General features: G+C 47.3%; 2 protein-coding genes across 2 annotated transcripts; both read right to left on the reverse strand.

Annotated features, from left to right (window-relative positions):
* Positions 1-9,986: 9,986 nt before the first annotated feature.
* Positions 9,987-12,681, reverse strand: LOC132523139 (olfactory receptor 1K1-like). Its single transcript, XM_060153685.1, has 2 exons — positions 12,564-12,681; positions 9,987-10,963 (listed from the first exon to the last, which is right to left on the reverse strand). Exons 1-2 carry the CDS (start codon positions 12,679-12,681, stop codon positions 9,987-9,989), a joined length of 1,095 nt encoding a protein of 364 aa, XP_060009668.1.
* A 4,746-nt stretch (positions 12,682-17,427) lies between these two features.
* On the reverse strand, positions 17,428-18,410 carry LOC132523140 (olfactory receptor 5C1). The gene is given in 2 exon segments (XM_060153686.1): positions 17,428-17,747; positions 17,750-18,410. Coding segments are annotated over 2 exon segments (981 nt in total).
* Between the last annotated feature and the right edge of the window lie 6,451 nt (positions 18,411-24,861).

The raw sequence follows: 24,861 nt of genomic DNA on the forward strand, positions 1-24,861 counted from the left end.
AGTACCTCATGGGTTGTTCAGTGGTTCTCCATGTGTGGTTCAAGAACAGCAACATGAGATACACTGGGGAACTTGTTAGAAATGCAAAGTCTCAGGCTTCATCCCAGACCTAATGCATCGGAAATTCTGGGAGTGGCTCGGCACACTTTTCACAAGCCCTCTAAGTGATTCTGAGGCTGGTTCAAGTTTGAGCATCACCAACCTGTGGGTTGAGGTGAGTGACAGCAGCTCTCACAAAACAAGGGCTCACTGCTGTTGGTTTCCTTTTTTATTTGAGTAGGGGAAGGGAGGAGTTAAAAATAGGAGAGCATTGGGTTTCCCTGGTGGCGCAGTGGTTGAGAGTCTGCCTGCCGATGCAGGGGACGCGGGTTCGTGCCCCGGTCCGGGAGGATCCCACATGCCGCGGAGCGGCTGGGCCCGTGAGCCACGGCCGCTGAGCCTGCGTGTCCGGAGCCTGTGCTCCGCAACGGGAGAGGCCACAGCAGTCAGAGGCCCGCGTACTGCCAAAAAAAAAAAAAAAAATAGGACAGCATTCAGATCACTTCTCTTCCTCTTTGTTTATGTGATCCTCCTTTTTCGTCATAGACTTGGGGGAGGGAACAAGAAACTAATATTTGTCTATTACAAACTGTCTCAGTAGTTTTCCAGATCTCACTTTCCTCTGGAATGAAGGTTCCGTGAAGGCATGGACTTTATTTTCCTCCATGTGTGTGGTATAACTTCTGTTCACGCTGGGAATAGGCTGACATTTACAGCTTTGTGGGCAAGATAGCTGAACTCCTCCATACCTCAGTCTCCTCATCCGAGGAGTGGAGATGAGTAACATAATTCATGTAAAATACCTAGAACACAGCCTTCAAATAAGTGCTGTTTTTATTTTTATTATTTTAAAAAATATTTATTTATTTGGCTGCACTGGGTCTTAGTTGCGGCACGCAGGATCTTTAGTTGTGGCATGCGGGATCTATCTAGTTCCCTGACCAGGGATCGAACCTGGGCCCCCTGCATTGGGAGCGCAGAGTCTTAACTGCTGGACACCAGGGAAGTCCCCCCCCTTTTTTTTTTTTTTTTTTTTAAGAATAAGTGCTGTTTTTATCATCCCCAGGGCCCACACCTGGGCTTGGTGCTTGGTAAGAACTATTGAGTGTTTAATAATGAACATATGGGCACATTGAAGGCCACATCCTTTCAAGGTAAGAAGTAGTAACTTTTCAAAGATGAAGAAACTAAGACTTCGCAGAGTTAGGTAACTATTCCAAGTTGCATAGCTAGTGGGCAGGGCAGGGTTTAAAATCAGGTCTGTGTAGTACCAAAATTTGTACTATTTCCATGATGCATGCTAGTTCTTGGTGGAGAAAGCACAATGATCAAATATCAATAAAATGATCGACTAGAAAAAAGGTAGTGGAGAGAACAGGTTGGAGGAGGAAAAACAGGGAGAGAATTTTAAGAAGAGAGAAAAAGGAGTGAAGCTGGGTGGAGACCTGGGTCTCCTAGGCTGGCCTGTGTTTCATGTCAGAAACTCTTCCGTCTGGACTGTGGCTGTGACCTGCAATGTACCCCCGAGGCATCCCCCTTTCCTCCATGACTCCACAAAGGTCCTTCCTCCCAAAGTCCCTTTATACCCCCCGCCCACACTGTCACCCACATCCGGCTATGGGTGGCAACGATTGGGAGTACAGTGAACATGAACTGTAGCCCTCTCCCTGACCAGCTGTGTGCCCTAGAATAAGTCTCTTCCTCTCCCAGGGCCTCAGTTTCCCCACTTGTAAGATGACAGGTTGCATTAGATGATTTTGTAAGACATAGCTCTCAAATTTTATGAATCAATGAATTTTAAAGAATCTACTGTTGCCATCACACTATCATTCTGTATTGATATTTGGTTTAATTTAATGAAAAATGTAAACTTTTTCCTTAGTTGTGAGATGTGAAAGTCCCGGTGACTTGAATGACCTTGTCTTCCTTTCCCATAGGGTAACCCCATCTTCAGCATGTGTGGTTGCCTGAGTATTCGTTTACACATTAGACTATGAAGTCTTTGGGGACAGGGAGTGTGTCTCATCATTTCAAGTCTCTGATCTGAGTTGACATAAGTGAATGTTTGCTGCTTAAGTGGGGAAGATCCCCAAGGCTGGAGTAGGCTGGAATTCACCACAATAAGGTAGAAGACTATCTGTTATATAGCTTTTCCAGGCGCGTTATATGTTTTCGTTTCAGCAGCATTTTTATTTATTTTATTTTATCGTTTTTATTAGTTATACATTTTATACATATTAGTGTATATATGTCAAGTGTTATATGTTTTTAATCAGAGGTGTACTACCTATGCTCACTGAGACCCAGATAACGAATTCAAGTTAAGCTCCCACCCAGCCCTGCCAAAGCCTGCGGAAATGCTGGTTATAACCGATATGACCACATGGTGGCAGCAGAGGAGAGGGAACGAATTTCTTGTGTGTGTGCTGTTAAATCAGCAGAGCCACAGACTTTGGGACCTGTGGGTGATGTCCAGCACCATATACGAATCATTTTATTTACTTATTTTCTTTCTTTCTTTTTGCGGGCTGCTCCACGGGCCTGCGGGATCTAAGTTCCCCGACCAGGGACTGAACTTGGCCGTGGCAGTGAAAGCCCAGAATCCTAACCACTAGGCCACCAGGAACTCCCCGAATCATTTTAGAGAATTTGTTTTTAGGAAAGAGACCCAGAAAGTACCACATTCACATGCTTTCTTCATGAGTAATGAAAAAAAACAAATATAGTTTCATGAATAAACATACATACACTTAACTTTCATATTATGCTCAGTTAAGGCTGAGGGAAAGTCCGGCCAGGAAGAGAAGAGGAAAGCAGTGGACACCCACCAGTCCCGAGTCCCAAGGACCTCAGGTCAGAGCACAGCGTTTGTGTCCAAATCCCAATCCCGATGTCTTCTTGTCTCTGTCTCCTCTGCTTGTGGTGATGTGAGTGGCCAACATGTCGTTTGACTTACTTTGTGCCAGGTCATTGTTCTAAGCACTTGGTATGTATTTTCTTAGATAATTCTTGTAACAACCCCTGAGAGATACTTTTACCCTCATTTTATAGTTAAGCAATTTGCCCAAGGTCAATCATCTAGTAAACAGTGAAGTCAGGACTTAAACCCAGAACCTGGAGCTCAGGAGTCAGGATCTTAGTACTGTTTGGCAGCCTCTCCTATGAACAGGCTTTAATAATGTTCACCCAGAAAGACTTCTGGAAAGAGATGAGGGGTGCCTGTCCAATGGTTGGTGTTATGGACTGAATCGTGTCCACCCTAAATCCCTAACCACCCCCCAAATGTGACCGTAGTTGGAGAAAGGGCCTTTCAGGAGGTAATTAAGGTAGAATGAGGTCATAAGGGTGAGGCCCTAATCTGATACGACGGATGTCCTTATAGGAAGAGGCAAAGGCGCCAGAGCAGGAAGAGAGCTCCTCTCACCAGAAGCCAAACCTGATGGCACCTTGATCTTAGATTTCCAGCCTCCAGAACAGTGAGAAATAAATGTCTACTATTTAAGCCACCCACTCTATGGTATATTGTTATAGTAGCCAAAGCTGACTAAGACACTGAATCCCGGTAATTTCTACAAAGTCAATAGAGAAGAGAGAAACACGATACCTCAAACTTATTTTAAAGGAGAGTTGGCAAGTGTATGGCTGTTAGCAGAACAGATACCATCTTGGGCACTTACAGTTTCTCCTGTCCTTCCGCCGACCCTACCCAGGGCTCTACTGTGCAGTGAATCACTTCTCTGTCGTCAAGGGCTTTGGTTGTAATAGATATTGTTTAATAATCATTAGGACCAGGTAGCCTCTACGCTCTGTTAGTCCCCAAACAATGACGAAAAGCTTCCCTGATGTGTTCCCAGCACCCATGTAGCTAGTTACTCATTTATAAATCTTAACTTAGGAATGCACATCCTGTTTCCAAGCACCTACTCCCATGCCCTGGGTTAACTATAAATTGTCCTAAAGGCCCTTTGGTGGTGCTGGGTTCAGCCTCCAATGCTTCTGGATCATTTTCTGCCCGATCCCACCCTGTGAGTAAGTTGCCCTACAATAAACTGTGTTGATTATTTGGAACTGCCTTCCTCGTTTTTCGGTCTCAAGATGCCTTCTCAGTTTGGTGGGTACTTTTCGTTCCCTCTGCGTCCTCCAACAGTAAGAATCACAGAAACCTCTTCTCTCCAGTGTTCATCATAACTGTCCATGTTTTCCAGAGTTGTATATTTCCTACAGCCTTCATGTCACCTCTGAACACTTCCCAACCTGTTCAGACTTTTTAAAAGCAGGGATGCCACATCCCTTTTGGCAATCTCAAGTTTTACATGATTTAGGTCAGTGATTCCATTGGTGTGCCCCGCAGACCACCTGCATCAAAATCACCTAGTGTGTTTATTCAAAACTCAGTCCCATCCCTGGTGGCGCAGTCGTTAAGAATCTGCCTGCCAGTGCAGGGGACAGGGGTTTGAGCCCTGGTCGGGGAAGATCCCACATGCCGTGGAGCAAGTAAGCCCGCGAGCCACAACTACTGAGCCCGTGTGCCACAACTACTGAAGCCTGAGCACCTAGGGCCCATGCTCCGCAACAAGAGAAGCCACCGCAATGAGAAGCCTGAGCACCGCAACGAAGAGTAGCCCACGCTCACCGCAATGAGAGAAAGCCTGCGCACAGCAACGAAGACCCAACGCGGCCAAACAAAAACAAAAACAAAAACGCAGTCCCAGCCCTCACCCAGGCCCTACTGATTCAGAAAGTTTGGGGGTGGAGAGTAGAATGTGCATTTTAATAAGCGTGCCATGTGAGTCTGATGCGTGGTCAGTAGATTTGGATAAGAAGCGGGTGAGGGGAGGGCTTTTATTGTTTCAGCCCAGAGGCAGATCTGTGCTCAAATAATGATTCTACCACTTTCTAGTTTGGAGCCTTGGGCAAGTTACCTCCCTGAGCTGCAATTTCCTCATCTGTAAAGTGAGCATAATAATGTGTGCTGCACAGATTTTTATGAGTATCAAATGATACGATGAGTGCAAAGCCACCAGCACCAAATCTGGTCTATATTTAGTAAATTTCCTATCTTGTCATTGTGGTTTCTGAGGTCTGTGGTCACTTGATTTCATGATATGTGTGGTGATGGTCTTGGTCGTGGGTTCACCAACTCTCAGTTGTTCTGTGTTTCCTAGAGAGAGGAAGGGGTGGGATGGTGGTGTCTGTCTGTGTGTGGGGTCTGGCTACTTGCCAATTAGGCTGACTTGATCAGTTGTTCATTTTATCCTTCCAGCCTTTGCTAATTTCCATTTCCCTTCCCAGCAGGGAAGAGCTGAAAATGTTCCAGGGTAGGTTGAATCTGAGCGTGGGAGTGATTACAAAGTCCCCCCAAGAAGGCAACCAAGAGATGACCCTGACTCTCTAAGGAGAAAAAATTGATCTCCTTATGAGATCTGAAAGGGGGAAGAATGGCTCTACTTCCAGGAGCACCTCCTCAAATGGAAAGACATGACTAATTCCCTCAAAGAATCCTCGGTAGATTGGCAGAGCGTTGAGGGCAGAAACATGCTCAAAACAAGAATGTAAATCCCCAAAAGCAAAGAGAGAAAGCACGTGTGCATTGGCAGCTCAGTCCTCAGGGCATTGAAGGGGCCGGGATGCGCTCCACTGGAGACAGAGGCAAGTATCAGAAACGGTTATGGGAGCTTCATCGGCTTGCTGTTACTGTGTAACACATCACTCCCCAAACTCAGTGGCTTAATATTTTCACTCCAGTGTCAATGGGATAGCCTGGGCTTGTTCTTGTGTTTGCAGGTCAGCTGGGGGCTCTGTTCTGCGCTGGTCTTGCCTGGGTCACCTTGACTGGAGCTGCTCTGCTCTGTGTGTGTTTTATTCTCTGCTAGGGACCAGTGGGCTAGCTGAGCATGTCCTTCTCATGACAAAGAGAGAAACACAAGAGAACAAGCCGAATACCTTAGCTTCTTTTAATGCCTGTGTCATGCCTCCTAATATCTTATTGGCCAAAGCAAGGTGGATGGCTGAACCCAGAGTCAGAGATGGAAGGCAAGGTTATGTGGCCAAGGATGCGGGGATGGGTGAACTGGAGCTATTAATGTCAGCTCTCAGAATCCTCAACTCTCCCTTCAATGACTCCCAATCTCCAGTCATTGCTCCCTCTTTGATGCTTCTATAATCTGCATTGCAGTTATGTATGTGAGGGCAAGGACTGTCTATAGCCCTAATGCCCAGTATGTAATCATAACAGAGAGAGAGAGAGAGAGCAAAAAGGGAAGGAAGTAGGAACACAAGTAACAAAAAAGAGAAAACAGGGAAGGCACATCAGGGTAAAGGGAGCAGAGGAAACAGGACAAAAGAGACATGAAAAGGGTAAGTTAGGGAAGCACCCCTGGTTCAGAGTGAGCTAAATTGCTTGCTGATAAACAGCTTCTTGGAATATTGATCCGTTCCTAGTATTGTAAAGCAGTCATTTTCACAATGAGAAAGAGTCTTTATGTTTTAATTTTCACGTCTAATGGCTGCATTTTCCCTGTGGCAGCCCTTGCATGAAAGAAGACTTGGGTTATAGAAATTTTTTTGGTCCCCTTAGGAGGAATCAATTTACCATTTATGATCAGAGCCTCTTTCACTACTAAGATCTCTCCAATTGCTGTACCTCTGGAATGAAGGCTGAAACTTTATAATGCAGAAAGATTGCATTAGAAACGAGGCTGGAAAGGCAGACTCAGATTCTTTTCTTGAAATGTAATTGTTTATTTTTTCTGGATGATGTGGTTCCTAGTGCCACATATTATCAGAATAAACCGAAGGGTTGGTGATATCAGTGCTGGGAGGATAGCCTAGGTTGATTCTGAAATGGTGAGAAGTCATTTCAGGACAACGTCAGGGAATGTGGTGGGTGAAGAGAAGCAGATTTCCTTGTGCAGCTCAAAGTCCTTCTGAAGAGGGACTGCAGATTCCCTGGAGCTGAAGCAACCTCCCTGGGATAAGTGTCATCTCTTCCAAGGGAACCGCTTGGAAGTGAGTCAATCATTTGCATACCTTTGCTTAAGGTGTTAAAAATTATTCATGTGAAAAAGATGCAGGCATAATTCTTCAGTGGATTTATGAACTCTTTAGTGGTTTTTCTTGACTGGGGGTGGGGGAAGGATTCCTCTTCTTGTCTCCAGGTCAGTATCATTTTTTAGGGCTTCCTGAGGTAAAATAAGAGGCCAGATCCAGGTGGGGGTGGGATGGGAATGGGGCCCGGGGACGCATAGGCCTGGTGACTGAGGCTATCTATGTGCCCACCATTCCCCTCTCTTGCCTGTCTTACTGGGGGTCTGGAACTGATCAGGCATCATCTAGCCCGGCGCCTGGCACATAGAAGATGGTCAATAACTATTTATTAACTTGAATTGAGTGACGGTTTGTGGTGTGGTAGAGAGAGCATGATACTGAGAGTCAGGAGAACTGGGACTTAAATTGCCTGGTGGAGCAAACCAGGACAAGCCTCCTTTCTTCTCCGAGCCTCAGTTTCCCTACATTCCAAGTGGAGATTTCTCCCTGGGCCATCGTGAGACCTGAGAGCACTTGTGATACTGGTCACAGTCATCCCGTAGAAGGCACTGACCATGCTGGGGCGGAGACCGCGTGCCTTGGTCAGAGGCCAAGGGCAGAGGCCAGACTGTGCTACAGCGTGGGTGGCGGGGACCACCCCCCTGCAGAGCTGTGGCCTCTTCGGGGGGCTGACATCTGAGTAGGATGACCAAGTCAAGGCTGGCAGCCCAGAAGAAAGAAGCATCGACCGTCCCCTGAGCCCCAGAGGACCCCTTTCCCCTTACACACAAATATCACCTGGAAGGAGAACAGAGGACAGACAAGGTGACAGCGTAGCACATGCATATTCTGTGTCCAGGTTCTAGAGACACAGAGAGAACTCAGGCAAGGTCCCTGATGGCCAGGAGATGACCCACATTACGCCATAGGGCGGGGCTGATGGTACAGGTGTTGAATGGGTGATAAGCACCACGACCAGTGTGTTTGTGACACTTTAGAGAGGCGGAGGGAGGAAGCAGTGGCGGGACTATTGATAGAGCAGTGAGGATCTGGCGTCAACCTGGTCCTGCGGGTGCGGGTGGAAGGAAGGTGGACCGGGAAGGAATGGTCTCGTGTTATTGCAGGACCAAGCGATAGGGTGCTGGCGGGCCAAGCCGTTGACTCTGTGTGACCCGGTCAGGTCCCTTAACCACTCTGGGTCTCATTTTCCCAATTTATCAAGTGAAGGGGTTGTCTTAGATCAGGGGCCCCTCAGGGCACTGAGGAAGAGCATCGGGGAGGCTGAGAAAATGGGCTCCAGGCCTCTGACCCTTGTTCCATCTACACTGTACAGCTTTTCCCCCTTCATTTTGGATAGTATGTTTCTGGGTAAGATTTCATTGAAGAAAAGAGTTGTGGTTTTCTGTTTTGTTTTGCTTTCTAAAGCCACTGGTCTAAAGACCTTTAAGTTTCCTTTCAGCCGTAAACAAACAGCGTAGGATAGCAGTTCCAGGGCCAGGTGGTGGCAGGCTCGTTAGTGGGAGCTGGGAGGGACAGCTAACCCAGCCCTAGGACCTCTGCAGCCGCCCTCCTCCCTAGAAAGGGGGGTGGGGAGGGGAGGCAGGTGGGGTGCCAGAGTGGGTACAGATTTCTGGGAAAGACGGACAGAAAAGCTCCCTGCTTCGTAAACCTGTTTGGTAAAAATTTGGGCTCACTGTGAGGGCCTTTCAGACCCCAAAACGGGTCCTCACCCGAGACAGTACACCTGCCCCGGTCTGGGGTTTCTTCCTGCAAGTTCTTCCACTGAGGCTCCCAAAGCCGGGGCCTGAGTTCTATGGGGCCCTGGGAAAATGCAGCTGAGGGGCGTGAGGAGCAGACAAGCTTGCTCGGGCTCTGCTACTGACTAACTCAGCACCTGCGAGCCTCCGTTTCCTCACTCGTAAAGTGGCAATAAAAGTACCCGCGTTTATTGTGGGGAAAAATAAGTGAAGTGCAGGGACTTCCCTGGCGGTCCAGTGGTTAAGACTCCACGCTTCCAATGCGGGGGGTGTGGGTTCGATCCCTGGTCAGGGAACTAAGATCCCACCTGCCACGTGGCCAAAAAATAAAAATTAAAAAAAGAAAGTGAAGTGCAGACATACTATAAAAACGTAAAAAATTACCTCTTCCATCTGCTCCTGATACCTGTGCCCCGTCCCTTCTCTACCTCGCTTAATTTACTTCAATTTATTGATTTACGGTTCATGCCTAAAGCATACCGCTAGCACAGAATGCCGGAGGTAGCTGAACAGGCAGCATCATAGCAAACAAGTACAAGAACAAAGGGTTAGACGAATGGACAGCTTCTAAGTACTCATGAACATTAAAAAATACAGTCATTATTCATCTCAGATTCCCAGAGTGCCTCCTATGTGCCAAACTGGGTTCACTAGGTGAGGTCAACCCCTGACACATGGGTATGTGAATTTTTGTCTCTGTCTCAGACAGTTGAAAAGAAGTCAGTGTTTTGAGAAAACATGGTGATGTGATGGAAAACAAAGTGCCAACTCCCCAGAGCAAGACCTGGGTGGCATAGCCTCCCATACAGCTTTAAGCCCTATACAGCAGAAAATGGTAGCCTGCTCTGCGAATGCCTGGGAGTGACTGTTAGAAGAGGGCGTTATGTGGCCGAAAGGGCCCAGGTTTTGCCACCTAAAGATGGTGTAAACTTAGGAAGGTCAAATCTAACTTTGAGCCCCAGTTACCTTATCTATGAAACTGGGTCATAAAATCTGCTTGTCTGGTCGTTGCAGAATAAAATCAGATCGGGCAAGGACCTGCTTCACGGTAGCCCTCGGAAAGGCATCTCCATTATTACGGTTTTGGAAAAAGCACAGAGCGGATGATTGCCTTCATGAGTGTCGCTGTGGGAGATGCAGTCTGTCCTTGGTGGGGTCCAGGCCTCAGGAGTCACCAGCTGAGATCCTTTGCCGAGGGAAAAGGGCTCTGAGCAGCCCCTGCACATCGCGATTCCGGAGGCTGTAGACGACAGGGTTCAGCATAGGCGTGACGACAGTGTACGTGACGCTGGCCACTCGGCCCCACTTGGCCTCATACCGGGACATGGGCTGGAAGTAGACTGCAGTGACTGTCCCGTAGAAGAGGCCCACCATGGCCAGATGGGAGCCACAGGTGGACAGCTGGAGCACCGCAGCTGCGATGGCCCCCTGGGAGGCGAAGATGAGTAGGAAGGGAGTGACTACCACCGCGGCACCCTCGGTGAAGATGACGAGCTGGATGTGGCGGGTGTCAGAGCACGAGAGCCTTAAGAGAGGCTGGTGGTCACAGAAGAAGTGGGGCGCTTGGTGGGAGGCACAGAAGGACAGGTGGGCCATAAGCAGGATATGCAGGAGGGAGTGGACATGGGACACGAGCCACGCAGTCCCCACCAACGCTGTGCACACAGCCCGGGACATCCTCGTGGCATAGCGGAGGGGATGCCGGATGGCCACGTAGCGGTCATAGGCCATGGCAGCCAGGAGGCAGCTGTCAGTTACACCCAGGGCAAAGGAGAAGTACATTTGGGTCAGGCAGCCAGCCAGGGAGATGGAGCGGTCATGGGCCATCAGGTTGGCCAACATCTTGGGTACAGTGATGGAGGTAAAGCAGAGGTCATCAAAGGACAGCTGGGCCGGCAGGAAGTACATGGGTGCATGAAGGGCTGGACTGGCTCGGATGACGGCCACAATGAGTCCATTACCCAGGATGCCCGCCACATACAGGACCAAAAATAGGACAAAGAGAGGCCGCTGCTCTCCAGGATTTGTTGTTAGTCCTAGTAGGGTGAATGGGGTTCCTTCTGAAGTCTCATTGGCAGCATCCACGGCTGGGCTGCTTCTTTGTCTGGGACCCCAGGGGTTCCATTCTACTGCTGGGTCATCTCCCCAGTGTCAAAGGAAAAGGGTGAAGGGCCACTAAGTTGCTCAAGGCTTTCTGGCCATGAGGGAAATCATGGGTTTGGAGTCAGACAGCCGTGTTGCTACACACAGGTGTGGACCATGTGCAAATCATTTTTCCCCCCTGAATCTTCTTCCTTTCCAGGCCTTAGGTTCCCCATCAATAAAGTAAGGGAGCTGAACCAGAGGACCTTGAAGGCTGCTTCCAACTTGGATACTTTGTGATTTGAAGCAAAAACAGAACAAAAACATTGCCCAGGATGTGGACCAGAGAAGGAAGGAAACACAAAAGAAAAGATCAAACAGAGAGAGGATCAAAATTAGGGAGAGATTTGACCAATGGGCATTTATTTCAGAGAAGTCAGAGTGGAAAAGAAAACCCAGATGGAAGCAAGGAACTTATCAAAGAAATAAAAATTCCAAACATTAAGGGCACACATATATTGACATGGATGTAAACCTACAGCACCCAAATGCAAACATGATGTTTTAGAACACTGAGGGACAAAAGAAGAACCCATCACTCCCAGGGATGTGAGGATCTGATGATGTTCAGATACCCAGACTGCCATCCAATATGTCATCAACAGTAGATGATGGGACGCAGTTGGGCAATATCATCAAATTCTGAAGAAAAACACCGATTTTGAACCTAGAATTCTATCCTAAACCAAAATATTAATCAAGTATGAGAAAGGAATAAAGAAATTTTCAGACTTGCAAAAACAAAAACAAAAAAAGAGCCAAAGAACCTGGATGACTCCCTGTATCCCTGGAAAACTCTTCCCATGAAATCAAACACTTACAGCATCAAACAGATGCACACCCTTTATGGGAAACTCATGCAGACAGATGGATACACCTGCCAGATGCAGAGACTTGACTCTTAAGGACAGAGGCAACTTGTTTCAATGCCTCCATTTTTTCCTGTCTGAATCTCACTGCAGAAATCTTGGGTGATTATCCAAGAGGGGGGTCTTAAAAGGAGAGGGATTTTAGGATAGGTTTCCTGAAGGCTATGCTGAGGCCATCTCTGCAGGAGAATGATCTCTTAATTTCTTTTCACATCCTTCTCTCTATTAAAATAAAATAAAGACCCTTCCTACCCTATTGTCTTCCTTTTCCTCCTCCATTGGGTAAGAAGAATTTCTGGCTTTGGATCCCTGGAGAACATTTTTTTCTCAAATTTACAATCACGTCCCACTGTCCAGGAAGGTAAGAGGATCGGGGTGAGAGGGTGAGAGGGAGTGGGAAAGCTTGCTTACGAATTGGCTTTTTCAGAAACTGGACCTACTCTGACCCGTGTTTAAATTGGCTCCAATAAACATAGAGATACACGGAGCTGTTTGCAGAAATTCAACTGTAATCACAAATACACTGGTGCAGACATGCAGGCATGTGCAGCCTCCAGCTGTGCTCTGCAAATACACAGGCACGATCGATCACACACAGAAATGTGGACACTGACATCTGAGTAAGCAGACAAGTGTAACCACAAGACCCGCAGACCCAGACCATCCTACACATAAACAGAGGGTCCAAAGCAATCACAAAATAGCACTGAGGCCAGAGGGTGACGCTCACTTACAGACTCCTGTTCACGGGGGCACCTGGCACCGTGCACAGCTACTGGGACATGCACGTTCATGCTTCCTCTGAGCAGGTAGTCTGTCAGCTCTCTACCAGTGCCCGTCCACCCCATCCCGGCCCACCCTGTCACACCCCGTCACACAATCACATCTTCCGGCACAGCCCCAGGGGTCCACGGCCTCTCGACTTCACACACATGGCTACACTCACATAGGCTCGTGCTGGGTCACAGCAGAGATGTACCACCCTAGAGGAGCACGTCCACATACACACCACCTCCTCTTCCCCCAGTGATGCTATCGGACAGTGATGGGGACGCACAGTCTCAGCCTCACACAAACAGCACCCGCTCTCACACTCACATGTACAGCTCATGCCCACAGCCACGTTCAAGAGGACAGATTCGTACACTCTCCAGCCTGGCCACTTGCCGCAAGTGTTCCTTCTGGCTTCTCCACATCACAGGAGGGAGCAGCAGCGAGGACCAAGTGTAGGCTGTCACTGAAGGGTCTGGGGAGGGAGCTATTGGCCACACTTATGGGGCTTGGGGCCTTGGGAGTACCTTAGCTTCTCCCAGAGACAGCACCCCTTCCCCTGGCCCTCATTCCTGGGGTGGGAGGCAGCTTGGCTCTGGAGTTTGCTATTCTTTCTCTCTAGAGCCCAGTTTGATGGGGTAGGGGTGGTTGGTGCCAACTTTAACTCGGGGGCCCTCAGGAGCCCCGTGCATCGTGAAACTGCTGCTCCCCGGCCCCTGTCTTGTGGAGGCCAGAGCTGCCTCCTGAACCCCAAGTCCGGGGTTTAGAGCAGTGGCTTCTGGAGCCAACTGTCTTGTCCCTCAACTTTTGCTGAGGCTTCTTGTAGGAAGTGTAAGAGTGTGGGAAGGATTGTGCCTCTGAGGACTGTGCAATAATATGCCTGAGTGACCGTGGGGTGTGTGTGTGTGTGTGTGTGTGTGTGTGAGATTGTATGCCTGGGTGTGAAATGATCATGTCTCTGTCAAACAAAATGTGTCTATGAGCTTGAGTGTGTGTCTGAATGTGCAGCTGTGCCTCTGTCTGTGTGGACGGCAGGGACAACCTGAGAGTGTTTCTTTGTGCATGAAGGTTTCCGATAGGGGACTGGGTCTGTGTTGCAGGGGCTATGTGTTCCCGTGTGTGTTTGTAGCATTCCAGGTGGGAATGGCTTTGCATGACTCAGCGTCAGAACAACCATGAAGGGTGATTTTGAACGTATGAACTTTCAATGATTCCCTGCTGCCTACTGAATAAAGTCCCAATTCCCCTACCTGATATCCAGCCCGTAGGGTGTCCTTCCCATCCCCAGATCTTCAATCTTCAAACTTCTCTCCACTTCTTTCCCCACACATCTATCTCTAGCCAGTTAAGTTGGTCTCCTTAGAGCCTTTTGTGCACATCGAGCTCATTTTACCTCTGTACCGTTGTGTGTGCTTGTTTTTCCCCCACCGAATACCCCTTTCTTTCAATTCCCACCCATGCTGCAGGGTCCAACTGATTTTGTGCAATAAGTACCCCAGTCTTCCCCATCCCAAACCTGCTTTTGTCCTAATTGCTTGTCTTAGTAGATGGTGTTGAAGGAGGTTTAAAAAGGGAAATATTTGATCAGAATTGGGGAGCTTTCCTGGGCCTCTTGCTTTGGGAACGAGGATCTGACTGTTTCTCTTCCTTTATCCTCCAGGTTGGGCTCTGTTATTGTCTTCCAGTGCCGCCCCTTCCCTCTTGTTTATTTTCTTATCTATCAAGTAGGTCCACCATAGCAGCCTGAAACTTCACGTTTCCTCTGATGAATGTGTAGGATTTATGTGATTATTGTATCTGACTGCTCCATAGATGCTAAACATGTGGAAGGACCCATGTACACCCTGTGGGGCCAAGATAATGGAAGGGGCCGTGTGCCTCTGGAAACTTTCCCTTGATTGTGGTGAGAACTGTATGTCATAAGAGCCCAAGGATTCATAACAAGAAGAAAAGACCACAGAGTAGGTCTCTGAGTATAAACATCATTGAATTGGGGGCAAACCTTCCATTCTCAGTCCCATAGTTGCCAACTCTTCTGATAACGTCTCCAACCACTGTCATGGCATATGAGTTGTCATGGTGATAGGAGGAAAGAACTGGGAAAGGATTATAAAAACTCGGGATGGGGACTTCCCTCGTGGCGCAGTGGTTGAGAATCTGCCTGCCCATGCAGGGGACACCGGTTCGAGTCCTGGTCCGGGAAGATCCCACATGCCGCAGAGCAACGAAGCCTGTGCACCACAACTACTGAGCCTGCAAGCCACAACTACTGAAGCCCACGAGCCTAGAGCCCGTGTTCGGCAATGAGAAGCCACTGCAATGAGAAGCCCACGCACCGCAACGAAGAGTAGCCCCCACTGGCTGCAACTAGAGAAAGCCCGTGCGCAGCAACGAAGACCCATTGCAGCCGAAAATAAATAAATAAATTTATAAAAACAAAACCAAAAACTTGTGGTGGGAGAAGGCGTTTTAATCCGTTTAAGCCTTTGGCAAAATGTGTCGAGTTTGGGATATTGTACCCTCTGCTCTCAACGTGCAGGCTCATCAGGTAATAGGGTGACCAAACATCCTGGTTTGCCCAGGACGGAGGAGGTTTTCTGGACATGGGAGTTAGAGTTTTAAAAACTAGGACAGTTCTGGGCACACCAGGACAAGTTGGTGACCCTGTCAAGAAACGCAAAAATTCTCTAAGAATTGAGGAGATAGTATAGTCCACATCCCTCTCTCCATTAGTCTGGGACCTCCAAGAAGACCATAGTTACTAAGGAGGGACCCAGTTCTGGTAACAAGGAGCATCACCTCCCTGGGGAGCCGGGATGAACCTTTAGTTTTCCTGCAGTCTAAATACCCAGCAGCTGATTTCTCCTTGAAAGGAAGTTGGAGTGGTGAGGCCAGCCCCTGGCTGGGGCTCAAGGAACAGACTCCACGGGGAACCTATTAGGGGGTGACAATGAAGCACTGTTTGAGTCCCATACCTTGCCACCCCAGGCCTCATCGCAGCCATAATTAGGAGGAGCTGGAAAGGGGATGAGACAGGAGCTGACATCTACTCTGACCATGCTCCACCTCTCCTTGGAAGCACCTATCATAACTCCTGGGGTCCACTCCTGCCCTGCTCTTGCATGAAGGGGCTTCATGGGCAGAATGCAGTGCCTTGGGCCTTGCCCATGTGCACCTGAGTCAGGGAGACAAAGAAAATCTGTCAAAATTGTAAACTCTGGGTATACAAAAATCCCAAGAGTACTGGATCTGAAGGGTCCAGCATGACCTGGAGCACTGTGGTTGCCTTTGCCCTAGAGGTTTATGGAATTTCCTCTCCAGACCCCAACTCTGCCTCTGGATGTTGTAATCTTAACACAAAGCAGTCCACACTACCTGACCACCTGCTAATCTGAGCAGACTCATAACCCTCAATGAAACTTAAATCCACCAATACTTAGCTCCTACTCTTAAGCTTTAAGAAACATCAACCATTATCCATAACCCTAAATACGTCTTAAAGTGACCCCACACATGTTGATTTGATACTCAAAAGACTCTTCTTATGCCTTACTTTCATCTAGTTCTGAACCTAGGCTAACTGTAATAATAACTAGACTGTGACGTAAGCTTATCGCAAACGTTATCCACATACCAACTTAACTTAAATCAAACAGAGCTCTAACATGAGCTAAACTCTAACTCAAATTTAATCTAGCAATAAAAAAAGAAACCTGAATTCTCATCTTAAGTAGTCCTGCCCTTTAACCCTAACTATAAAATATTTCTAACATTTCTCTTTTTTATATTGAAGTACAGTTGATTTACAATGTTGTGTTAGTTTCAGGTGTACAGCAAAGTGATTCAGTTACACACACATTCTTTTTCAGATTCTTTCCCCTTATAGCTTATTACAAAATATTGAGTACAGTTCTCTGTGCTATATAGTAGGTCCTTGCTGGCTATCTGTTTTATATATAGTAGTGTGTACATGTTATTTCTAATATTTCTAATAAGAGCTCAAATTTATCCAAACCCTTACTCCTAAATTTATCCCAAATCCACTATTAATTAGAATCAATCCAAATTGTAAAATTTACATAATTTTAATTCAATCCTAAATTTGTCCATTTGTAACCTAACCCTGGCTTTACCCTAACTCTAACCGTCATCTTAGCCATAACATGAACGCTAACCATATTCTAACCATAACCATAGATCTGATCCTTCCCTATTCTCTATCACAGCCCTGAAATAAGTTAATCTTGGTCAAATTCTAACCCAACTATAGGATTTTAGGAACGAGCTCATGTATGTGCTGGTGCTGCTTGGCCATTGCCCTGAGAGATGGAATATGTAGGCTAATAGGGAAAGATATTTGCCTCACCAGATTCCATCCCATTCTTTGGCATGAGTGGGTACTGAAGATGTTCTCTTGGGGTCGAGGTGAGCAGAAGCAGACTTACTGGTCATGAAGGACCTCAGAAGAGCAAGAATCTAGAAACACTTGCAGCCAATACGGCTCCTATCTGGTGTTTCTGGGAATCATCCTCTCAGAAGTTCAAGCGGCAAATAAACTTAGTTACTGCCCCTGGTGACATGCAGGAACTTCCATGTTCCGAACATCGAGGAACCTAAGGCATCTCTACAGCCGATTAACTTGATCTTGATTCTGGCGCTGGGGCTAGATTACTCCAGGTTCCTGTCTCCTGTCTGTAAGCTTCAGTTTCTCCCCTTTTCTCCCCCTCAAACAATGACAAGAGACACCCAGCCAGAGGAACCTCCACCTTTACCCACAGTGACCGGGCCTGGGAAGAGCTCTCCTCATCTCTTCAGAGTCAGTCCTAACCAGCCTCTCGGACCTCGCACTCGTGCGCCGGCCTCGGACAGCAGCAGTGCTTCCAGTTCCTTCCGAGCACCTCCCTGACCTCTTTGTTGCGGAGGCTGTAGGTGAGCGGGTTGAGAGCTGGGATGACAAGGGTGTAGAACACAGATGCCATCTTGTCAGTGTCCAGGATGTAGCTGGAGCTGGGGCAGAGGTTCATGAAAATGATTGTCCCGTAAAGCACGGCCACGGCCGTGAGGTGGGAGCCACAGGTAGAGGCTGCTCGCCACCGGCCCTTGGCCGAGTGCATGCCGATCATGGCTCTGGCAATGAACCCGAGGACACGGCGAAAGCCAACACGGTGGCTGTCTGGATGAAGCCACAGACGACGAAGAGGAGAAGTTCACTGAGACTGGTGTCGTTGCAGGAGATGGCCAGCAGTGGAGGGATATCGCAGAGGAAGCTGTTCACCTCCCGAGAGCCGCAGAAGCTCAGGTGGAAGGTTAAGGTCGTGTGGACCACGGCACTCACTGCCCCACCCAGGCCTGATGCTGCCAGAAAGACCAGACACAGATGCCGCGACACGGCAGTGGCGTAGAGAAGAGGGTTTCCAATGGCCACATCGCAGTCATAGGCCATGGATGTCAACAGGCAACACTTGGCATCCGCCAGCCCTGTAAACAAAAACATCTGGAGGGCACAGGCTGCGTAAGGGATGGAGATGCAGGGCAACAGCTGGTCTACGAGCATCTTGGCTCCGATGGCTGAGGAATAGCAGGCATCCAGCAGGGAGAGGTTGGCCAGGAAGAAGTACATGGGTGTGTGGAGCTGGGCGACCACGTAGACTAGCAGCACCATGCCCACATTTCCCAGCAGGCTCACCAGGTAGACGGGCAGGAAGATCAGGATGAGGGTCAGGTGCAGGTCCCAGCGATCTGTGATACCCAGGAGGATGAACTCCGTAGGGGCACCCCTGGCCCAAGTGAAGTTCTCTGGCATCATCCTGCAGGACAGAGTCTGGGGAGAGACAAAGCAGGAGGGAGGTGAGGGAAAGGTTAGGACCATCACCTGTGAGAAAGCGCTTTGTACTGGGAGACAGGTAGACTTGGGTGTGAGTCCTAACTGTGTAACAAAATAGCGGTGTGACCTTGGACAAGCCATATCACCTCTCAAAACCTGTGTTTTCAGTGCTGAGAAGTCACTATCATTTAACCTTCATGAGAGGGGGAATCTTGCCTGTCTTATTCAATTTTGAATCCACAGTTCTGAGAATATTGCCTGGCACATAGTAATTGCTCAGTAAATACAGGCATACCTCATTTTATTGCACTTGGCTTTATCATGCTTCACAGATGGTGTTTTGTTTCTTGCTTATGTTTTTGCTTTTTACAAATTGAAGGTTTTGGCACCATTTTTCTGACAGCATTTGTTCACTTCATGTCTCTGTGTCACATTTCAGCAATAATCACAGTATTTCAAACTTTTTCATCATTATTGTATTTGTTATGGTGATCTGTGATCAGTGATCTTTGATGTTACTATTATGATTCACTGAAGGCTTAAATGATGATTAGCATTTTTAGCAATAAAATGTTTTAAAATTAAGGTACATACACTGCTTTTTTTTAGACATAATGCTATTGCACACTTAATAGACTACAGTATAGTGTAAACATAACTTTTATATGTACTGGGAAACCAAAACATAGGTGTGACTTGCTTTGCTATATTGACTATATTGCATTTGTCTGGAACTGAGCCCACAATATCTCCAAAGTCTGTATGAATTTGTTAAATGCATGAATGATGAATAGGATAATAGTTGGTGTCTGGACAAGGATTGAAAACTCCATGACTCTATATGCATTCGCCTCTCCAGTTTCCCTAGGAGGAAAAGAAGCAATGAAATGGCCAGTCTCCTGATCCAAAGGGTAACTATTCGCTGTGGGTCTTGAGGTTTGCTGGGAGGACATCTTTCCCCTAGAGTAAGACCTGGGAAGGGAGAGTGCAGCAGTGGTTGGCCTCTGGGGGAGACGGCAAGAAGTAGAAAGAACAGAAGATTTGAATATATTCCAGGGTTGGACTCTTCACCTCCCCAAGTCTCAATTTTCTCATCTGTGTAGGGAGAAAGAAAAAGCTTCAAGGATTCAATGAGATAATGCATATAAAACATCTCACACAGAGCCTGGCACACAGCAGGCGTTTAATGAAGGATCAGTTAACTGAGTTGAGCTAGATGCCTTGCCTCAATACTAGAAGGAAGCAACTTTAAGGCAACCAGAAGTAGTGTAATTTCCAGAAAATATAACATTGTTTACACCCCTGTGCCTTTTCACTTGTTCCCTCTGCCTAGAACTCATTTCCTCTTTTTGTGTTTGACAAAAACTATCTCGGATGTAAAGCCTTCCCCCGTGACTCAGAGGAAAATAAACTTCTCACTACTTTGTGCTGGCTGCACTGGAGCTTACATCCATCACAGTGTTTCATTATTCTTTTGCACATTTTTTTTTAAGTCTTCATTGAATTTGTTACAATATTGCTTCTGTTTTAAGTTTTGGTTTTTTGGCCGCAAGGCATGTGAGATCCTAGCTCCCGACCAGGGATCGAACCCACACCCCCTGCATTGGAAGGTGAAGTCTTAACCACTGGACTGCCAGAGAAGTCTCAACTGCACATATTTTTTATGTGTCTGTCTCTCCTGTGGGCTTTGAGCTCCTTGATTCAATATTCATTCAACAAATGTTTATTGAGTCCTACTATGTGCTAAGTATGGCCCTGTGATTCATTTTTGTACCTCCAGGGTCTGGTATGTAATCAGTGCTCAATAAATATTAGTCGAATGTATAAAACAGTGAAAAGAATATGAACATTAACAGCATGCAGACCTGGTTTTAAGTCTGGGTTCCACCACTTTCTGCTGTGTAACTTCAGGCAAGTCACTTCACCTCTCTCAGACTGTTTTCTCATTCTAAGGTAGATGTAATATCTCTGTTGGAGGGTTCTAAGAGGCAATAAATGTGCAGCACCTAGAACTGAGTAAATGCTCTTTCTCCTTCCTTTAAGAGAAGTTTAGATGTTTGGGACCTTCCTGTGGCTGGTGAGGATGATGAAGGTCTTCATAAAGTGCAACTTGGATGAAAAAATTTTGATTATATCATATGTTGGTGAGGTTCTGCTGGTGGAAATGTAAATTGAAAATTTGGAGGACAATTTGGCAGTTAACTACAAATGTGTATACCCTAGTGTCTTAGTCTGCTTGGGCTGCTACAACAAAGCACCATAGACTGGGTTGCTTAAACAACAGTTATTTATTTCTTGCAGTTCTGGAGGCTGGGAAGTCCAAGATCAGGTTGCCAGCATGGTTGGATTCTGGTGACGGCCTACTTTTAGACTTGCTGATGGATGCCTTCTTGCTTTATCCTTATGTGGTGGAGAGAGATAGAGTGCAAGTTGTCTAGTCTCTTCTTATAAGGGCACTAATTCCATCATGAGGACCCCACCCTTAGGACTTTATCTAAACCTAATTACCTCCCAAAGGCCCCACTTCCAAATACCATTACATTTGGGATTAGGGCTTCAACATATAAGTTTTGGAGGGACACAAACATTCAGTCCATAACACCTAGTAATTCTACTTCTTGGTGTTTTGAAAACTCTCACACATGTACACAAGGAGACATGTACAAACGTGCATGCTCTCCTGGACTGTTTGTAATGGCCCAACATTAGCCAATGTCAATAGGCTCGTGGGAGTTAAACAGGAATAGATTTAACTTATATGTATCGATGTGGAGAAATCTTAAAACCACACTGATATAAAAACATAATTTGTGGGAAAATGTACAGATTGAAGAAAAAGCACAAAACAATAATATATGTCTTAATGTATATGTATACAAAATGCACTGATGGTTGCTCCAACCAGAGATAGGATCCTAGCTAAAGGGTCCCAGGACATCTCAAAGGTTTCATCTTCTTTGCCTCATCTCTACATCCAGAGCTGATCCTCCTTATCTTTTAAGACTCAGCTCAGGGATCATTACTTTTTCCCAGAAAGCTTTATCTGAACATCCAACCACCCAACCTCTCATTTCTGGAACCCCACTTACTGGGATCTCTATGTTATAGCTCTACTCCATCATTTTATAATTACCTAAGTGATGTTCTCCCTCACCTAACTGAGCATTTGAGACCATGCCTAAGTCTTCCCTTTATCCTTAGGGATAAAGAATTTTAGGGATCTTCCCCTCTTCCTTGGTGGGATCACACTGGTGGAGGTTAGACAGCCTCCAGGAGTAGAAAACTGTGGGGTCCCAGCCCCACCCAACTGTATGGTCTCCATGAATGAAGTCAGCTTGCCAGCTGAAGTTCTGCATCCAGAGCCCAGTTGGTGGCAACCCCCTTGTGTATTTCTGTCTGTCCACGTGGAAAGCAAACACCACTCACCTTCACAAAGTGAGGAGCAGAGCTGCTTCGAGTGCCTTTCCATTTCTTCACCTGTAAAATGGGGGTAATGAAACTTCAAGGCTTTTAAATTGCTTTGAAATTTGGGGGTGCAAGGATCCCAAAATTTCAGTTAAGCTGTTACTACGGAGTGTGTGTGTGTGCGCGCGCACGTGTGTGCGTGCGCATGTGCACAAAACATAGAGTGAATTCTCCATTAACTTCTCTCTGTTGCCTTGCTGCCCATGAGGAGTAATCCTGACATTCAGGGCATTAATTTTTTTCTTTGAAGTTAAGAAAATGGAGTTCCAAAGAAGGAAAGAGACAAGATACACAGCTCTTAAGGTACAGAGTTGGGGCTTGAACTCAGATCTGGCTCCAAATCCCATTTTCTTTGTCTCTAGACAGAGGTCCTAAATAGTTCTCTTAACAGATTACCAAGCTAGTCGTCACTGTCTTGCCTCAGTCCTCTCATCTTTAGATTAAGCAGATTGGACCAGATCAGGGGTTCCCAGTCTACTCTGCAGACTCTGTCATTAGAATTACTGGTGGAACCTAGGGGCAAGATGGGAATAAAGACACAGACCTACTAGAGAATGGACGTGAGGATACGGGGAGAGGGAAGGGTAAGCTGGGACAAAGTGAGAGAGGGGCATGGACATATATACACTACCAAACATAAAATAGATAGCTAGTGGGAAGCAGCCGCATAGCACAGGGAGATCAGCTCGGTGCTTTGTGACCACATAGAGGGGTGGGATAGGAAGGGTGGGAGGGAGGGAGACGCAAGAGGGAAGAGATATGGGAACATATGTATATGTATAACTAATTCACTTTGTTATAAAGCAGAAACTAACACACCATTGTAAAGCAATTATACCCCAATAAAGATGTTAAAAAAAAAAAAAGAATTACTGGTGGAGCTTTGTGAAAAAACAGATGGCTATACCCAGTGCCCAGAAATTCTGATTGACTTGATCTAGAGCAGGGCTCAGAAATCTGTACTTGTAGAAAGCGTTCCAGGACTTCCCTGGTGGCTCAGTGGTTGAGAGTCTGCCTGCCGATGCAGGGGATACGGGTTCGTGCCCCGGTCTGGGAAGATCCCACATGCCGCGGAGCGGCTGGGCCCGTGAGCCATGGCCGCTGAGCCTGCACGTCCGCAGCCTGTGCCCCGCGACGGGAGAGGCCACAACAGTGAGAGGCCCGTGTACAGAAAAAAAAAAAAAAAAAAAAAAGCGTTCCAGGTGATTCTGATATGTGACTTGATTTGGGACCATGAGCATCAGAGCTTCTCCATCTTGAGTGTGCAAAGGAATCAGGTAGGGATCTTGTTAAATGCAGGCTCTGCCTCAGAAGGACTGGGGAGGGGCCTGAGATTCTGCATTTTTAACAAGCTCCCAGGTGACGCTGGTGCTGCTGGTTTGGGCACCGTGCTTTGAGTGGCAAGAGCCTAGGTCATATTGGACAGCATTCCCAGCTCTGACATCTTAAGATTCTAGCTTTCTAGTGGGCTCTCTCAGCCTCCTCCTGCTCGCTCCTTTCTCTCTGCTCAACTCTTTGCTTTGACTCATCCTCTCTCTCCAGGCCCCACTATACTCATGAACACATTTAACTTTGGTGAGGCTGGACTCTCGACATTTTTCAAGATGTGGCTTCCCCATTTCCTCAAAAGCCCCAGCTCTTAGTGTGTTCCTCCTCAGCACGCCAACATTTGACATGTCTCGGTCCAGACACCAGCTGCTGCCACTGTGTTGGTGTGTGGTTGTTGGGTTGGTAGGACATACCTAGAAGGTGGGGGTGGGTGGAGAGTTCTTCCGATGGGGCAGCTTCAGTCCAGCCTTTGGGTGACACTGGCAGGTGGAGGGGTCGCAGGGACACGCCCCACCCCAGACGTAGGAACAGGAGGACTTCTGCTCTTCTTTAGCCCTGGGGGAATGGCCTCTTTCTGGTTTCCTGCTGACTCCTCTTTCCCCCTCTGCTGTCCTGGACTCCATGGAGACTCCCTCCCCACGTCCTTTGGGGACTCCATGGCAGCTGGTGGCAGGGGAATGCCAGGGATGACTCACTCTTTGGCGCCCGGGGAAGCTGGAAAAGTTTGGCTGAGTGGGTCCCCAGACCCTGTGTGGGGAAGACAATCATGCTGCCCTTAGAGGAGTCCCTTTGGCTCACTTTCCTCCACCCATTCTTTGGGATTCAAGATTTTTATTATGCTTTATGATATTCTACACAAACACAAACTCTTCTTGTGGTTCTCCTAACATTTCACATTATTCCTCTTGCCTGGAATGTCCAGCCCCTTTCTTGTCTCTCTGGAAAACTCTTCCTTTTTTGTTATAGAACCAGTTCAAATATCACCTTCTGCAGGAATCCTTCCTGCCTGTGGGCTGGAGCCATTCTTTCCCTCCGTGCGTCTGGGAGATGCATATACAAGCACACGAATCCAAGACAGACAAGGAAACAAATGCTTGTGTCTGAGGCTGCGCCAGACTGGAAGCAACCTGAGGCCAGGACCGGGCATGAAGTCATCACTCAGGAAATAAGATCAGAACTCTTGGGGGTGGACCCAGGTTCTGGTGATTGAGAGCCACTCCTTAAGACATGGGAAGGGGGCTGAGCCTGAAGGTAGGGCCGAGTAGCTCAGCCTGTGGAGAGTAGACGGCTATGGGGTGGGAGCAACCTGGAATCTCCTTGTTTCTAGGGTGTGTCTTAGAGCTAACCTGTCATTCATGTTAGCAGAGTGTTCATTAGTTCACATGACTAATATGTATTGCACTTTACTATGTTCTCAGCTTAAGTTTAAGGTCTTAATGATGAACCAAATAGCCATAGTCCCTTTTTTCCCTGGAGCTTGCAAGGAGTTAGAACTAACGAAATCAAAACACAGGGGAAAGTGTTTCAGGTGGGAGTGATGGCACGTGAAGAGGCCTGGAGGTGGGAATGCAAATGGCACATTTGAAGAATTGTAAGAAGGCCAGTGGGCTTGAGCACAGAGAATGATGGAGAGAGAGCT

The sequence above is a fragment of the Lagenorhynchus albirostris genome, chromosome 7 (genome assembly GCF_949774975.1).
Source record: "Lagenorhynchus albirostris chromosome 7, mLagAlb1.1, whole genome shotgun sequence".
Taxonomy (NCBI): domain Eukaryota; kingdom Metazoa; phylum Chordata; class Mammalia; order Artiodactyla; family Delphinidae; genus Lagenorhynchus; species Lagenorhynchus albirostris.

Coding starts and splice junctions, on each gene's coding strand:
- LOC132523139 (XM_060153685.1), bottom strand. CDS start 12,681: ATGGGGTGGACGGGCACTGGTAGAGAGCTGACAGACTACCTGCTCAGA. Junction 10,964..12,563: donor CCGTGAACAGGAGTCTGTAA/GTGAGCGTCACC, acceptor GACACTGGGGAG/ATGACCCAGCAGTAGAATGG.